The sequence below is a fragment of the Psittacula echo genome (assembly GCF_963264785.1).
Source record: "Psittacula echo genome assembly, chromosome: 3".
NCBI classification, from domain to species: Eukaryota; Metazoa; Chordata; class Aves; order Psittaciformes; family Psittacidae; genus Psittacula; species Psittacula echo.
The window spans coordinates 111,369,584-111,388,157 of NC_137736.1; the positions used below are offsets into that span (position 1 = coordinate 111,369,584).

The following is an 18,574-nucleotide window of genomic DNA, read 5'->3' on the forward strand; positions in this document are numbered from 1 at the left end:
TACCCTTTGAATAGCAACCAGCTCCATTCCGTTCATCAGAGCTGGATTTTGACACGTTCACTCTTCCAAGCTTTTTCCTTGGCAAAAGTATATTCTATAAATGTTCATAATTTATAAGAGTTTCATATTTAAAAGTCTTTGAAATAAATTCTGCATTCAAATGAAAAAGGTATCGCTACAACGTGTATTTTTCACTTACTGGACATGCCGCAGGTTCCAAGCAGGGCACTAGCCTGGCTCCATTGCACACCTGCATGGCACAGGCCTGCCTCGTGCAGGGAGGATGTGCTGTCTTAGCCATGTGCATACTGCTGCCTTCTGCTGTCCTGCCAGCTGAGGAGTCCCCAGAACATCAGTACTATCAGCGGCTGTATCTTTACAATAGACATATTAACCAGCCATATGCCTACAACTTGCCTCGAGAAGCTGATACTCTATGTAGGGGCCAAAGGCAGTATTTGATGTGAGCAGGTTTACAAGGTGGTGAGCTCCATGTGAAGATCACTTTAGCTGGAATTAGGCCTGAGTGGAGCCTGGCCGCCACATGCAGCATGGTGAAAAGGTGTGAGACTCACCACTGCCTTTCAACCTTAATTACTACAGCCAATGAATTTGGCAACCGAGTTTGGTGACGCAGTCCCTCAGCCTGGTTTCAGAAGGAAACATGGTTTGTGAGCTAAGGCAGTGTTTCTGTCTAGATCTCTTCACCCATTAGGTGTGACATGAGTCACCTCTAACATTTCTAACGTCTAAAATCTCAGTGACATTTGAAAGAAGGGACAGAAATCTCGTGGTTTCATCAGAGGGCAGCTCAGGCTGAGGAGGACCTCAGGAGGCCTCTGCTCCAACAGCAGCTTGGCTCTGAGGTCAGACCAGGCCACTTCATCCAGCTGGGGCTTGAAAATGTCTGAGGATGGAGACTAGACAACCTCTTGGGGCAGCCTGTGCTCTGCCTGACCGTCTCTATGGGGGACATGTGTTACAGGCTGAGCCTCTCTTCTCTCAACTTATGCCAGTTGTCTCTTGTCCTTCTCCTCTGTGTCACCTCCTCATTGACCTCCCCAAGGGCAGCAGGGGCTTCTGCAAGGTCCATCCCCTCTCCAAAGCTATCTCCGCTCCAGGCTGAGCAAGCCCAGCTGGCCCAGCCTCTCCTCACATAGCCAGTGCTCCAGACACCCACTCTCAGTGGCCTCCCTGAATTTGATCCACTTTATCGATATCTCACACTGGGGAGCCCAAGGCTGGATGCAGTATCTACATGTGGTCTAGCAAGCACTGAGTGGAGGGGGATAATGACTCCCCTTGACCTCTGGCTCTGCCCTGTTCATACAGCCTAGGCTGACATTGGCTTTCATTGCTGCCAGGATTCTCTGGTGGCCCATGTACCCCTCACTGCCCACCAGGGAGTTCAGTTCTGGGGCCCCCAGCACAAGAAGGACATGGACCTGTTGGAGCAAGTCCAGAGGAAGTGACAAAGATGATCCGAAGTTGGAGCACTTCTGCTGTGAAGACAGGCTGAGAGAGCTGGGCCTGTCAGCATGGAGAAGAGAAGGCTGCAGGGAGACCTTAAAGCAGCTTCCAGTACCTAAAGGGAACCTACAGCAAATCTGGAGAGGGACTTTTACAAGGGCATGTAGTGACAAGACAAGGGGGAATGGCTTTAAACTGACAGAGGGGAGATTTAGATCAGATACTAGTAAGAAATTCTTTACTGTGAGGGTGGTGAGGCACTGGCACGAGTTGCACAGAGAAGCTGTGGCTGCTCCATCCCTGACAGTGTTCAAGGCCAGGCTGGATGGGGCTTTGGGCACTCTGTTCTAGTGGAAGGTGTCCCTACCCATGGCAGAGGGATTGGAACTAAATGAGCTTTAAGGTTCCTTCCAAACCACTCCATGATTCTATGATCTCCCTACAGCCTTGTCTGACCAGTCTTGGCCCCTGCCAAGCCCAGCCCCATGTGCAGGCTGATGTTCGCAGGGCCCTGCAGCCACCCCAGAGCTGGGTCTGACCTCAGTTCCCCTCACAGGCCTGATCCTGATCTTCAGATTGATGTTGCTGCCTGACCTCAGCCCTGTCCTGCCCCACAAGCCTGCTGGGTGATGTGGCCTCTCAGCTGCCCCACAGGCTGTTTACCACATGTAGGGAGGGCCCTGATGAAGCCCTGCTTCCAGCCATGGTTCTATGCTCCTCACCCCATTCCTCAGGGAGCAGCCCACCCTCACTGCTCCCTGGCATCCAAGTGCAGGACTTCTTGTTGAATTTCATGGCTGACTCCTTCCCCCATCCAGGCCCATCAGGATGGCAGACCTGCCCGCAAGCACACTAACTAGTGTCCTGTTAAGCTTCACTTGGGGGCCCAGTGATGGAAGTCTCCATCGACTCATCCCAGGCCATGCTCCCTCTCTTGTTACCAGCTGCCAGGTAGAGATGACCCATTAACAAGCCCTCTTTAAGCCCAACCAATCTTCCTGATGATTTTGTTACCCATCTTCTTGTTTCCTATCCAGAACGTAACATCCTAACTTGGATACAAGAGCGTTGTGAGAGACAGTAAGGTCTTTGCTAAATTCAGGGGATATGGTATTTCCTGCTCTTCCCTCATCCACAGAGCTAGTTTATCATTGGAGGTGGCTGGGTTGGCCTAGTATGATTGGCCCGTGATCAATCCAAGCTGACCGCTCCCAGTCACCTTCTTCTCCAGACATGCTCCCAACTGGTGCAGAGAGAGAGGAAAGATGCTCTCACTCATTCCTGCAGTGAGAGCAGCAGCCAGGGCCAAGAAGCACATAATGTCCTGGTTTCAGTAGGGATAGAGTTAATTTTCTTCCTAGTAGCTGGTGCAGTGCTGCATTTTGGCTTTAGTCCGAGAACAATGCTGGTAACACACCAGTGTTTTGGTTGCTGCTCAGTAGCTCTTACTCTGATCAAGGACTTTTCAGTCTCATGCTCTGCCAGTGACGAGGTGCACAAGAAGCCAGGAGGGAGCAGAGACAGGACACCTGACCCAAATTAACCAAAGCTGTATTCCATACCAGAGCACATCATGCCCAGTATATAAACTGGGGGGAGTTACCTGGAAGGCCCAGATCACTGCTTGGGTCAGGCTGGGTATCGGTTGACAGGTGGTGAGCAATTGTATTGTGTATCACATGGGTTTATTGGGTTTTATTCCTTTCCCTATTTCATTAATAATCAAAATAAATAATAAATCATAATAATTATGGGGTTTTGCTTTATTTCAATTATTAAATTATTCTTATCTCAACCTGGTTTTTTTCTTGATTCTCCCGTCCCATCCCACCAGGAGGTGGGGAGTGAGCAAGCGGCTGCATAATACTTAGTTCCAGGCTGGGCACAAACTATGACACATCCGTAACTCCACACGTGTTTTCTCTTGCCTGTTGGGAGTATCACACATGGTATGTCAGTGGAGATCTGTGGTTATTTGAAGTGAGGGAGTTTAGGAGACTAAAGACAAAAGCAAGGAGGAAACCAGACTTGATAATTCCACTTTCAAGGAACCTGTTTTTCACGGTCTGTATGCACAGAGACCTGAACTTCATGTTATTCAAAACCATGCAGCATTCATTTGTGCTATCATTGTTTTGCATGTGAAAATCCAGCCTTACACAGAAGCTTGATTTAATTCTCCTACAGCCTTGGAACACCCCATCTACCAACACCCTGAAATACTTCCTAGTAGCAGCAAACACTTCTGGTAAAAATGATACAACAACCTTAGCAGATGACTCATTGGAGGTTTCCCCTGTTCACTTGTATTCCATCACTTTAAATCCATTGCTTTGGTACTTTAAATCCGTTGCATTTTCTAGAGAATAATATTATGATGCCTCTTTCCCTGTCACCTGGCATTACCGCCTGGTGAGCGCCACGGCCAGCATCTCACCCTGAGAGCCCTGAGCTCGGCCTCCTCCCCACAACAGCAGCTGAGCCCAGCAGCAGGGAATGTGCCTGTACATCCCAACAGGGTCTGCTCTGTCCTTCTTTACTGTGAGGGTGCTGAGACACTGGCACAGGTTGCCCAAAGAAGTGGTAAATGCTCCATCATGAACAATGCAGTGTTCAAGGCCAGGCCGGACAGGGCTTTGGGCATCCTGGTCTAGTGGAAGGTGTCCCTGCCCATGGCATGGGGATTGGAACTGGATGAGCTTTCAGGTCCCTTCCAAACCATTCTATGATTCCATGACTGTATGTTTTTTTCCTCTTCAAATTCCAGAGCAGCAGTTCAGCTGCCAGCTGTATTGTGTCCTACACCACAGGTAATGTGTTGTTTAAGAGAACACACACAGATCAGCTGCTCTTCACTCTGACCCACACAGTGCTCACAGGCCAGGGCAGGCAGAGCTCCTTGGATGTGAATGCACTGGGCTCAGTGCAGCCTTCCCACAGACCTGTGCTCAGGGGCTCACTCCCCGCTCTCACACCAGCGGTACTGGGCTTTCCCTGCATCCCTGAGTGCACAGTCTGAGGACCTGAAGCCTGCCAGCCTTGGGGAATAGTGGCTGGAAAGCTGCCCAGAGAAGAAGGACCTGTGATTGACAGCAGCTGCACATGAGCCAGCTTGTGCCCAGGTGAAAGCCAACAGCATCCTGGCTTGTATCAGAACTAGTGTATCCAGCAGGGCCAGGGCAGTGATCATCCCCCTGTACTCAACACTGGTGAGGCTGCACCTTGAATCCTGTGTTCAGTTCTGGGCCACTCAGGATGAGAGAGATATTGAGGTGCTAGAGTGGGTCCAGAGAAGGGCAATGGAGCTGGTGGAGGGTCTGGAGCACAAGTGTGATGATGGATGGCTGAGGGCACTGGTGTTGTGTAGTCTGGGGAAGAGAAGGCTCAGGGGGGACCTTATCGCTCTCTACAGCTACCTGAAGGGAGGATGGAGTGAGAAGGTGGCTGGTCTCTTCTTCTAAGTAACAAGTGGTAGGAGAGGAGGAAATGGCCTCAAACTGCACCAGGGGAGGTTTAGATTGGGTATTAGGAAAAAATTCTTCACAGAGAGGGTGCTCAGCCATTGGAACAGGCTGCCCAGGGCAGTGGTGGAATCACCATTTCTGGAAGTGTTCACAAACCATGTACATGAGGCCCTCAGTGACATGAGCTAGTGGTGGCCTTGGCACTCCTTGGGTAACGGCTGGATTACCCATGGACTCGATGATCTTAAAAGGTCTTTACCAACCTGGTTGATTCTATGACTCCATGGTTCTATGACCCAGCCCGGGGGAAGGCCGCCGGCCGAGGCACTGGCTGCTCCGCCGCACGAAGCGCCGCTGCCCCCCTCACACACTCCGCAGCGGAGCACAGCCCCCGCCGCTGTCACGGCCGAGCGCACACGGACTCTTGCAGGCGGAGGCCCTCGCTCCCCGACCTCCCCGGCACCCCCTCAGGCAGGCGGAAGAGGAGAAGGCGAGGGGAAGCAGCGCCGGTTGAGCCGCTCGGGGCCAGCCCGGCCCTTCCCGCGCCTCCCTCCGGCACACCCGGCCCCGGCGGGCCCGCGGGGCGGGGAGCAGGCCGCGACCGCCCGCGGGGAGCGGGGCCGCGCACGTCCGGAGGAGGCCCCGGCCGCCTGCTCGGTGTGCAGGGCCCGGCGGGGCGATGGGGAGCCGCGGGCTGCTGCCCCTGCTGCCGCTGCTGCTGGGCGCCGCGATGCCGCTCCTGCGGCCGGCGGAGGCGCTGGACCCCGTTAGCGCCGAGCGGAGCCTGGCGTGGGGCCCAGGGCTGGCTGCGGGGCTCGCCCTGCCCGTGCGGTACTTCTACATCCAGGCGGTCAGCGAGGCCGGACGCAACTTCTCCCGCTCCCCGCCAGGTACCGTGAGTGGGCTGCGGGCGGGCGGGATGGACACCCTGGACCGGGTGCCCCCAGTGTCCTCGGAGGAGCCGGTGGGAGCAGCACACCTCTTCCTTTTTTCTCTTTCCCTCTTCCTTCCCTCCCTGCTCCCGAGCGCTGGCTGCCCCACTTTCCTCCCGCCCCTCTCAGCATCCGCCCGGTCCCGCATCGCCCGGTACACGCTGGTCCGGTGGCGGACGGATGAGAGGAGCACATGCTCAAATCCCTCCTTTCTCCTTGTGCAGCTCAGTGCCTCCTTCCGTAGAGCTCCGTAGCCTCGAAAGTGTGTGATTTACAGCAGCAAGCTTGAATAAACCAGCGCTCTTGGTAAAGAAATCCCAGAGCCCTGCTCAGAAGTTCTGATGTAATTATCTGCTGTAGTGGTGAACACACACCAGTTGCTTACAGTGTCTGTCTCAGCACGGCACTCTGGGCTCCGTTATCCTACTGCTGCTTCGGTAACAAGGAGCAATTTTCCTCTTGTTTACTCAGTACAAGCACAAACCGTCCCCTGATACTTCTCCCGAGGCTGAGAATTGGGGTTTGTTCTCGCAGTCCGGCAGCATGCTGCCAGTTAGCTGTTCTCTGCTGCAAGTTAATTCCACACACTGTATTGGTAGTTATAATTTTGCATAAAACTCACTTTTGCATTGAGGATTTCATCATGAGATAGACATGCAGTGGCAATCCTGTGTTGCTAATGTATGTAATAAGGTAGAGCTCATTATTTTGCTCTGTGTTTAATATTGATATAGATGGCACTGCAAGGATACCTACTGGGTGTGAATGGACTCTTCCTGTCTTACAGCTAGCAGGCTCCTGCTGCTTGTGCAGTTAAACAGTAGGCATCTCTCATAGAGCTTACGTGTTCAGTCAGACAGAACCCCACTTATTTTAGGTCTGGGCTTTATCCAGCTGCTGTGCTGGATCGCAGCACCAAGTCAGTACTACTGACGTGCTGAAGAATGCAACTGCACACTGCCAGTGTAGTGTGGGCTGATTTCAGCCACGTGGAGAGAGCCTTGGGTTCAAACAATAGGCTGCTAAAGGTAAAAAGGTGTGAAGCTCAGTTGGATTCTTGTGCTAGTTTAAATCCTCCAAGATGAACTTGATAGGAGGTGGATACTGAGAACCTACCTTTGACCTCAGTGTGTTCATGTTAGTATTTATATTAGTAAGTTCAGTGTCTTTGGAATGTTTCTGGCTCCTGATGCCATCTGGCAAGGAGTGGTCTCCATTCACACCATGACATTCAGTAGGCTCCACTCCGAGGTGGTGCATGCATGCTGCCAGCACGGAAGAGCTGCTGGCTCGGCCCATGCTAACTGCTGAGCCATGCCAGGAATTATTTAGGAGCCAAGGATCCTTTAACAATGTAATAGTACAGTTGATCATATTCCATCACATGTGCACTGTTTAATGTACTCATACAGACATGGGCTGTAAATTTCAGTTCTCAACTGATTTGAAATGTTCAAAATTCTATTTGTAAACTGTCAGTAGGAACTGCAGTTAGTTATATTTGTTAGGGCACTGCTTTCCAATATAAACTAAATACATCTCAGAATATCTCTGCTGGAATCTGCCTTCTTTGCCTTAGTCTTTACTGGTAAAACCAGCCTTCAGGAATCCCAGGCTCCTGAAACCAGAGAGGAAGTCTAGCACAAAGAAGATTTACCCTTGGTGGAGAAGGAACTGGTTGAGGAACACTTAAATATCTGGGCATGCCCAAGTTGTGTGGTGCCTGATGGTATGCACTCAGGAGTGCTCAGGGAGCTGGCTGACATCATTGCGAGGCCACTTGTGATAATTGCTGTAAGATCACAGCAAACAGGAGAAGTTCCTGAAGACAGGAAGAAATCACATGAAATTCAGTCTGAACACAAGAAAAAATTCTTTTACTGTGAAGGCGGTCAGACACTGGAGCAGATAATGGAGTGTCCATTTGTGGAGGTATGCAAAATGTAACAGGACACAGTCCTAGACAGCCTGGCCTGAACAGGAGGTTTGGACTAGATGGTCTTGAGGTCACTTCAAGGTGCAACAATTCTGTGATTCTCGTTATTCTTTGTTTCTCCCTTATGTTTCTATTACTAAGTTGCATGGTACAACACAATCTTGCACAGATTGAAGAAGAGCTGGAGGATATATTTAGAAAGAACTTGACTACTCTCTGAATAGTTCTGGGTATCTGTCTCATGAACAATTTTGAAACTGGCTGCAGAATTCACACTAATTCAAGGAAGAGAAAGCAAATGTGGAACTAAAATTAATTGATTCTCAGAAATTACTTTGATGCCTATAATTCTTATGTTATCAGACTGAAGTTTTGAAACATCTTCTCTGTAACATATAATCACATTTTGGAAAAAGAACCGTCTTAGGATGCAGATGAGCCAATCTGAGTTAATTCTATTGACATAGATCCAAGCTGTAGAGATCCCAAGCTGTGACAGTCTTGAATTAACTGTAACATCTCAGCCATTTAATGCTGTTGGGACACATTGGAATTTTAATAACATCTTGATTTTATCTGGATTTTTTCAGTTTCATTTCTTTCTGTATACTGTTTTGTGGTAACATGCATTCATTTGTTTGGTTGGCAAGGCTTAGACTATAATATTTGGTGAATAACTTGTCCCCTCTTTTTTTGAATAATAAAGTTCATGCTGATCATTTGTGACAAAAATAAGAGAGAGTAACAGATTTATATTTATGCATATTCATGTTGTCTGCAAGGTGTTCCATGCCCCATTAAAATGTCACACTGCATTAATGATCAAATGTTGGTGATCTTTAAGCACAGGTCAGACAGATGTCCAGGGAACATCTTTATCTACTATCACTCTCTTATCCCTGCTTTTCAGTAGCTGGGACTTTAAATTTGCAAGACAGTCAGCTGCAGCCCAAAGGTGAACAATTTGTATCTGACTCCCGCTTGCTGCAACTGCCTTTCCACAAGCTGGCAAGTATTCTTTTCTCCTGTTATTTTAACTTGGTTTCCTAACTTTCTTACTGCAGAGAGCACTAACTTGAAAACTTAGTATTAAACCTAATCTGTGCTTCAAAATACTGTTAGCATTTCCTTCTATCTTGTAATCATTATTTAACTTTTTATCTCCATCTACAGGTTTTCCATTTATTAGGTATATGATGATCAAGAAAATTTGGTAGGATGATCTTCCATTACTGGAAATTTATTTTACCAACTTGGTATAATCAAAAAATTTCTAGTGCAAAATTAAATAAAATTCCATGGACTTAATCCAGTAGAGTTTGCTCTCCCCTTTATTTTGTGTATGTGATTCCATCAGCTTAAAGTGCTTTTGTCTGGTTTTATTTTCCTCTTTTCAGGAAGAACAGAGTTTAAAGTGGTAATTAAAGCACTTTCTCCAAAAGAAGTCACCAGAATTTACACTCCTCGGCCTTTGGATAGAAATGATGGCACATTTCTTATGCGGTATCGGATGTATGGGAGTGTCAGAAAAGGGTTAAAAATTGAGATACTTTATGGTGATCAGCATGTAGCGCACTCTCCTTATATTTTAAAAGGTAAGGGTATATTTTTTATTTAATATCTAGTGGCAGCCAAAGAAATGCTGTGGATTAATTTACTGCTAGAGGAAGAGGTGGAAAATTAGAGGTTTATTTGACCTTGTTCATGTGGTCTCTTCAGAAATGTTCTTATACAGAGATGTAAGTAGTGACAATCTCTGTACATTGCCAACTTGCAGGACCTAGATGCATAAGTATGTAGATTATGGCCTCTGATGTTAAGGTGAAGTGTCTGGACATCTCCTCTTCCCTCTTGCTTAAGGGAATGGATCTCTTCAGATTTGGTAGGGAATAAGAGAGCAATGCTTGTATTTTTACTGTTTCCAAGCAAATATTCACTTAAACATTGTGTTATTTTTATCTAAGGTAGAAAATACTACCTGCAAAAGCAAGGAGTTTGTGTTGTCCCCAGTATTTTATATTTCAAATGTCTGTGATTTCTAAAAAGCACGATCCTTCATAACGATAAAGGCAGTATTTCTTTAACTGGACAACATTTAACTTCCTTTTCATTAGCCCAGTTTAATTCAATGCAATGAAAAAAATATTTAAAAAGAGGGAAACCAAAGCAAATTATTATCTCGTTCCAGATCTGCTTCTTTAACTGCCTTCTCTTGCTCTCAAATGGACAGCTGTTTAGCAAAGAAAAAAATAATATAAAGTTAGCTCTCTGGAGAGTCTTGTTTCAGTTCACCACTCTAAGGAGAATCTGGGCATGGTTTTGTTTTTCCTTTTTAATAACATTTCTTAAATATAAACTTAGAAATCTCTTCAAACTGAAAAGAAACTGTCCTGAGTCCTTAAGGTAGTAGGATGTTTTCTTTTTGCTGATGCACCTTTGCCAGCAGCTTTGAAACTATGACACAGGACAGAACCTGTTTTGATTAGAAGTCTATGAAATAAGGGCCTTTTCTCATGCTCTATGGGGTTCTTGCTCACACCTCTGCTTAAAAAGAACAGAAAGAATAGCTGATTATACATAAATGAAAACATGTTATGCCACAAGTAAAGACTGTTGTATCACAGTTCTGAATTAGGCTAAAATTGAAACTCTTTAATACCTGAGCTTTGGTAGTTATGGACAGTTAGAACAATTCTGTATTACAATATCCTACATGCTTGGCAGGTAGCACAGTAATAGAGCTTCATTTTGCAGATTAATTTTATCCTGGGTACAAAAAATCTAGTATTTTGATTTCTGAAAAGAGAAGAATGTTGCTGTTTTTTCAGTTACGCTGCAAAACCCCAGAAATCCCACGGAGGATGATTTCCCAGAAAAACTTCAGGAAATTTGGAATAAAAAATGTAAAGCCACTATAGTGTCTACATTCATATGACTGTGTGTTTGAGGAATTATGATTGATATAGAATCACAAATACAGACCCTCAGTGCTTTGTTTTCTGCAGGACCAGTTTATCATGAATATTGTGACTGTCCTGAAGAGGACCCTGAGATCTGGCAGAATGTTATGGCTTGTCCATCCCATGAACCTCAGATTACAAAGGACTTCACTTCTTTCCCCACCATTGACCTTCAGCGAATGCTTAAGGAAATCCCAACAAAGTTCAGTCAAACAAGAGGTGCTATTGTTCATTACACTATTCTCAATAATCGCATCTACCGTCGCTCCTTAGGGAAGTATACAGACTTCAAAATGTTCTCTGACGAAATGCTCCTGTCACTGGCAAGAAAGGTATCAGTTTTGATCATGTAGGACTATTGAGTCATGTTCTAATATGGCAATATTGCATTTGTTGTTGTATATTCAGATTTCTAATCCCTGAAGTAAGATTTGACTTCAGTTTTTTTTCATCAAGATGACAGTGTATCTCAGGGATATAACATTAGGGAATTGAACTTGACAGTAATGAAATTGCTAGGAAAGCTGCAGGGGCTAAGGCCCAACTCTGCAAGGCTTTTGCTGGTCTCTGTGAGTGTTCCTTTCATACTTGCAGGGAGAAACTTGAAATTCATCCCTTAAACTCAGCTAAATCTATTAACTAACTAGGAGGTTTATTGATTCTGCATGACGTAAGAGACTCGAGGAATATATATGACAAACAACTTGTCTTTGTTATTATCCTTTCCTGGGTATACATTTAGGTTCACCTTCCTGATGTGGAGTTCTATCTTAATGTTGGAGATTGGCCAGTTGAGTATCGGAAAGCTAATGATACACCTGGTCCTATACCTGTCATTTCGTGGTGTGGCTCTTTGGATTCAAGAGATATAGTCCTTCCAACATATGATGTAACCCACTCGACTCTTGAAACCCTACGTGGAGTCACAAATGATCTCCTTTCTATTCAAGGAAATACAGGTAAATGAGAGATCATGGAGTTAAAGAAAGGATTTGTAAACTATCAAAGCAGCAAGCTGCATTCAAATAATGTGTTAAAGTCTTTAGTTCACAAGTGCCTTAGGAGGTCTCTTAATACAAGCAGGCCAGTCTTTATAGAGTGTAAACACTTTTAACACTACTACTAAGCAGGTGTTTAATACGGATTTAGAGCCACAATTTAAGTCCGGTGTACAATAATGGTGAATTTTATCTTAAAGGTATCCAGAAGATAGCTACTGTGACCTGTCAGAAGAAAAGTAAATACAATTAAAAGGCCTTTCTCCTCAGTGAAGGACTTGAATATATTCCTTCTAATCAAATAGTAATCCTTTTCCTGACAGTGATGTGACCCAGTGTCCTGTTTACATAAAAATTAATCTGAATCCCAAAAGAAGTAAACTAGTACTATGCTGCAGCCTCTTTCAACTAAGAAAATACTGTCTGTATATAAAATAAACCCACCTCAGAGTGGGATCTTCTAAATTGTTTTTCTTTGAAGGAAGAGTCAGTTTTACTGACAGGTGTCTTCCTCCCACTCAGGAAATTAATGAATACTTAGGGATCAGATAAATGGCATGAACAATACTTAAGGAGTAAAACTTGAGTGAGGAGATACTTCTTTTTATTTCATTAGTTCACAATTTCTCTTTTCTTTATTAGCTTTTAAAGTAATTTAGTTCAATTACCTGTTTGAACACTGTGTTTACTGATTTAATACAGCTGCTTTTCCAGTTAGAAGATGGTAAGGGCATACTCCCCTTTAGTATGTCCTTTAAGGAAATTTCCAGCAGAAGATGAGGAAGGACATATTTCATGTTTTTAAAAGCAGTCAGTAAGCAGAGATGAAGTTTTCCAGGCTCTTGCTAAGTATTTTGAAGACACCATATAGCCATTTTTTGCTTTTTAAGTCATCATTAAGTGATTCCTCAAAGACCTAACTAAATTGCTAAGTGACAGAAGTAAATTTTACTAAAGAAATTTTTGTTATTGTGGCAGGCTTTCTATGATCAGTATTGTACTTACATAATTTGATTATAATCCCTTATGTAGCTTGCAAGATATTTCAAGTTATTTAAATATAAAATTGTTGAGTGGAAAAGCAATTCTCTGATTTTTCTAAGTAAGTAGTTCAGTTTCTCATCCCAAAATTCAAGCCAGAACTGGGAGTGTAAACCCATGATTAATAAGGGATTATGGATTCACTACAAGAAATCATGCCTGTTTTACCATGTCTCTGAGCATAATGCCACGTTCATAGCATGTTCCTTGTTTGCACTAAACATACCATGAACATCTCATTACTGTTTGCTTTTAACTTACCACTCAATGCTCGTAGGCCCGTCCTGGGAAAACAAAACAGAGCAAGCTTTATTCAGAGGTCGAGACAGCCGAGAAGAACGTCTCCATCTTGTCAAGTTATCCAAGGAAAATCCAGAACTACTAGATGCTGGAATAACAGGATATTTCTTCTTTAGAGAAAAAGAAAAATTGCTGGGAAAGGTTCCGCTGATGGGCTTCTTTGACTTCTTTAAGGTAGCAAACAAATTACAGTCTTGGATTAAGTTTGCTTCAGATTCCTATCAACTGAGAAGACAAGGCTTACTTCTGTGAATTCCATTCAATAAACAAAACAATTAAGCTACACTGGGAACACTGGTTCACCTGGGTTAAATAGACCACCTCTAATCAAAGTCATGGTGTGACACACTTCTAAAGAAAGCCACTATACTTTTTTCTTGGAGTTCCTTAAAGAGGATTCTTCGGAGATTTATTCAATAGATTGAGAAATTTGATTTCTCACCATCTGGACTTCTTTTCTTTGGGGTAAATAGGAAAGCAATGGACAATTTGTGTCCACTGCAAATATGTTATGGATGTCAGAGACCTTGTAGTAACAAGTTAGAAAAATAGATGGGTGGTTTTGTTGCACTATAACACACAAATTCCACTACAGCTGTGGTAAAAAAAGTAAAAAGGACAGAGTCCTGTAAAAAGCCATTATAATATATGGCAACTGAAGTTCTGTTCAAGAGATTAATATATCAGAAGTGCTGTAAGAGCCAAGAGCATTTACTGCCAGAGCAGTACATTCATGGTTATTTTTACTGTAATATTTCAGATTATTTTATATATGTTTCAGATTATTCTACATAAGTGCATAATTTTAAATCAGAATAAATTTAATCTTTTTGATTTTAAGTATAGATTAGTTTTATTTAATTCCCAGCTTTAATAGAATACCCATGAGGGAGTTCATGTGACACAAGCATTCTTGACTGTCAGTCTTGGGTTGAAAACAAATCTTTTTTTTCAACTATGTTATCCAGGACACCATGAAACTACACCTGCTTAACATTAAAACTGGTTTGAAGATGAGGATTAATAAACCCAGTTAAGCCTTGCCTGTGAAAATAAACTTTTATACAGTCAGTGTTCCTATTCTGATTCACATCGTTTCACCTTTTTTTCTTCTGTCTTCATATTGTAGTACAAATACCAAGTGAATGTAGATGGGACTGTAGCAGCTTACAGGTTTCCATACCTCTTGCTGGGTGACAGCCTAGTATTGAAGCAAGATTCCCAGTACTATGAACACTTTTATATTGGATTGAAACCTTGGAAACATTATGTTCCTATCAAGAGAAACTTAGAGGACTTGCTGGAGAAAATAAAATGGGCTAGGGTAAGTTCCATTACTAATTCAAGTTCAAAGTGATAAACAAATATGTAAACTATTTATCTTAATATTCTCTTTTCCATATGCATGAACCCAATATTGAGATCCTGGGATAAAGGAAGTACATTTTGCTGTTAATATAAGATGGGAAGGCCTAATTCAAGTAACCCCCTTTATTGAGGGAAATGCTTAAGAATTCATTTTAGGTATACGCAGAAGTGTTTAGTGAGTCAGAGTCTTGATATACTGATTAATGCAGCTAATCTTCAAAGAAACACCCAGAATCCTAGATATCACTTAAATAATTCTATTACCTTTTTTAGGTCTTGACTAGAACACAAGTCACGGCATGTTTGGTTTGAATGTACAAAAAATTGCTGCTCTTTAACATGCTCAGAATGAGACCATTGTGTAACCAAACAAATCAATATAATTGTGAGATTGAAAACACCATTTGTGCTTTAAGTTTAGCTATTGAGTTAAAATACATAGGAAAAGTTTATGTTCTGAGAGTAGCCGTTCTTCATAAAGAATCAGATGAGAATACCATAAGCTTTGAGATAGAGACCTAAAAAACTTGGGAGTAATTACATGAATACAAGTGGAGTTATTTTTTTAAAGGAAGACATCAAATTGGATGGTGTGAGAGGACAAGTGCTGTGGCTTTGTCTTCTGTAAAACTAAGTATGTCTGGGAGATGCTGGACCTGATTTTGAAGAGGCTTGTGGCTTGGACAAAACAGTACAGCAATAATCAACTGAGTTTTCCAAATGGCACAATTACCTATGAAAGCTATTATTGATAGCCCCAAGGGAGCGGTTGTGACCATAAAAGCAATCTGGTATTTTTTAAAAATCTGCAATTTAAAGTGTGCCTTTACAGTCTACCAGTAATTGCACATAAAGTTGCAGATTTGAATAGCTCCTTTAATAAAACTTCTAATGCCAGCCAGGCTCTGAGTAACTTGCTGATTGCTCTATTATTCATTTCATCTCAATTTTTGCAGGAAAATGATGAAGAAGCGAGAGGAATTGCTAAAGAAGGACAATTAATGGCAAGAGAATTACTTCAGCCTCACAGGCTTTACTGCTACTATTACAAAGTGCTCGAGGTTAGTACAGTAGATCCTTTTTATTATTTTCCCCAACTGCTACTGGTACTACAAACTTCATATTCAATCAAGAGCAGGCACGGTTCATATTATTCACGGATCAGTGTGAAGAACTTTTCTAAAACTTACTTCATTAACTGACATAATAGTTGGTTTACAGAATCAGATGCTATGTTCTTTTGCCCCATCCCCACAGTCCAGACCTGTTTTCAGTGTCACTTGGTATGTGGTTTCTAATAGGCATAGGGGATAATCTGTACACAACTTTCTTCCTTTTTCCCTTCATACTTAACTCTTGAGTTACTGTGCTGTACTACAAAACAGTGAATATATGAAAAAGAAGTCCAGAAGTACAACTAGCAGTGTGGTAAGGGGTGACGTAGGCCAAACAGTCATTGCTTCCCAGGGATATGCAAATCTCTGGTGAAAGAAGTTTCTGTTCTCTGGAAGTACTAATTTCTTTTTCCTGTTTTCCTGTGCTGGGTTAGCTCTCAGCATCAGCAGCCACAGGTTGACACAAAGTTTGGAACTGTTCAATGTACAAAAATGATAGCATTATCTGCTTAAAGCAGTTAGAGGCACAAATAATGGCAATATTGAAATTACCATTAATAATAGGGCAGGGGAAAACATTAAAGGAGGGTTTCAGAGGTAATGTAGCCTATTAGTAGGTGTGTTATAAAGACACCTTGTACACAGGTTGTAAACAATGACATAAGGAGCCTGGATAAAGGCAAGCTTGTGAGTGGAAGGGAGGAGGAAAATTCTGTTTCATGAATTATACGTTGGAGCTTATAGCATCCTTAAATGTTGTTTACATATTTCAGAAATACGCCAAACGCCAAGCCAGCAAACCTGAAATACGGGATGGAATGGAACTGGTACCTCAGCCTGATGACAGAGACTCAGTATGCAGCTGCCACAGGAAAAAGCCTTTAAGGGAAGATCTGTAACTGTACCGGATGAAGAAAATCACCCACTTACAATGCAAGAATTCAAATAGGAATTAAGCTGTGAAATCTAAGACAATTATGCACTAGCAAACATTCTTACTTATGTATTCTTCTTGTCTTAACATACTCTTTTTCACACTGACTCTGCTCTACAAGGTTGGTTCCCACAATTTTGTAACCTTGACCACCACCAGATGAACAGATGAACCAGATGACTGAACCTGTAATGGGGAGCATCTGGGGGATTTGTTTGATGTACTGCAGCATCAGGAAGAAGAGCACAGTGCTGCCTGTGTTCCAGCTGGGACCTAGTTACCAAAGTTTTATGAAGAACCAGTCATCCACAAAAGATCTTCCATGAGTCAGTGCAGGTTATTCTAAAGGAGCATTTGCAACATACTAAAAGTGTTACGATTTCTTCATAAAGTTTACCTCAGTGTTAGATTGTTTCTTGTATACAAAACAGTTTTCTAACTAGACAAAGTATTTGAGATTTACAGATATCAAATCTGTTGTTGCTTTGAGATTATTTTGTGGTCTATGACAGATAATAGAATAAAGAACATGATAGACTATTTATCAATTTCAGAGGGAAAGGAGGGGAGGGGGAGAGATCAGAATAATATTTTAGAAGCACCATGGCTGTGAATTACCAAAGTTAAATGCTGCTTTAAAGCAGACTGTGTAGCTATAACAATCAAAGGGCTTTGAGTGCCAAGACACCACTGTGAAGACCTCTTCTTGCCAGTAACCATGTCTGTGAATATAGGCACAGATCCACAAAAGGACTTAAGAACTTCAGGTGAGACCAGTTGAAATACTGGTGCCTTAGTTTAACAATACAATCTACAGTATTCTAGGATACTTGAATATTCCCACACTGAAATTTGTTAGCAGAATTGTAGACTAGGTTTAACTTCTGTGTAGAGCTAAGCATCTTTTCACTTGGATTCTGAGCTACTCTGTCCTGTGCCTGAGTCCCTAGAGGGATATTAGCCACTTTCTGAATTTAAATCATACCTAACCTTATACTGAGATCAGACAGCATACCAGACTTCATTGTTTTGGTTCAAACATGAGAGAAAAAACCTATGCTGCATTTTCTGTGTAAGAGTCTAGGGGTTAGAGAACATACTAAGCAATTGAGAAGCCAATTGTCTTTATTGGTTTGATTCAAAGCCATTTTTCCAGAGTGCCTTAGCTTCAGTCTGGAGAAGAGGTCTTCAGGTCTTCCACTAAAGTTGTGAGCCATGAAGCTAAGCATACAAAATTCACAGGACCAGAAGGAGTTGGTCATACCATTGCAATAAAGTGTGCCTTTGGGTGTGGGGAAGAGGAAAAATGCTAGTCCTGGATGCAGCTCGTAGTACCTCTGCTGATTTTTACCCAAGGTTCTCCAGAATGCATAAACAGTCCTGTAAGGAGACACCAATGCCAGTACCAAGACCAATGCCTGCAAGCACCCATTTCTGTCCTCTGCATTTTTGGCTTGGCTAATGTAGCCTGCCTAAGCAGCCTCATACTCGAGTACACTCAGATAATGGTTTAGGAATAGAATTGTTTTAAGTCTGTGGACTTGTCTAATTGCTGCACAAAGTCTAGTGCTCTGCACTTCATGCAGGCTTCAGTCTTGGTTCTACACTGCAAGTTACTCTTACAAAATACATGAAACAAAATTTCTGCACTACAACAGGAAGAAAGACTAGATTTTTCAGTATGCTAAATATAGAAAGAACTTCAGGCTTCTAAAGAGGTTCATGCAACTCTCCATCAGTCATTTATTACATTATGTGAGTTAAGAAAAAACCTGGAACATGTTGCCCTGCCCATCATTCTCTTTGTTCTGGTTCTAACACTATATATAGTGGTTGTATTTTTATTTAGCATGACAAGTAGTCCTAGAATTTCAGACTATAAATACATGTTCAGCTAATCTGCTATAATATTTTCTACACCAAAATTCAGGAACAGGGTTCCATTGCTGAAGATGATACTAAAAACTGAGCATGTGCTCCTCTTCCCTTCTCTGTATACAGAAATTTTTACTGTATGATATTATTTTGTGATATTGTCCATTTTACCATGTACCTT

At 42.9% G+C, this 18,574-nt stretch overlaps 1 protein-coding gene across 1 annotated transcript; it reads left to right on the top strand.

Moving 5' to 3' along the window:
- Positions 1-5,706: 5,706 nt before the first annotated feature.
- POGLUT3 (protein O-glucosyltransferase 3) lies at positions 5,707-16,483 on the top strand (the record flags this gene model as incomplete). The annotated part of the gene is made up of 8 exons (XM_080613186.1): positions 5,707-5,833; positions 9,209-9,397; positions 10,808-11,094; positions 11,505-11,721; positions 13,079-13,275; positions 14,231-14,425; positions 15,426-15,530; positions 16,358-16,483. The coding sequence occupies exons 2-8, from the start codon at positions 9,301-9,303 to the stop codon at positions 16,481-16,483; spliced, it is 1,224 nt and encodes a 407-aa protein (XP_080469312.1). The 5' UTR covers positions 5,707-5,833; positions 9,209-9,300.
- Positions 16,484-18,574: the final 2,091 nt, after the last annotated feature.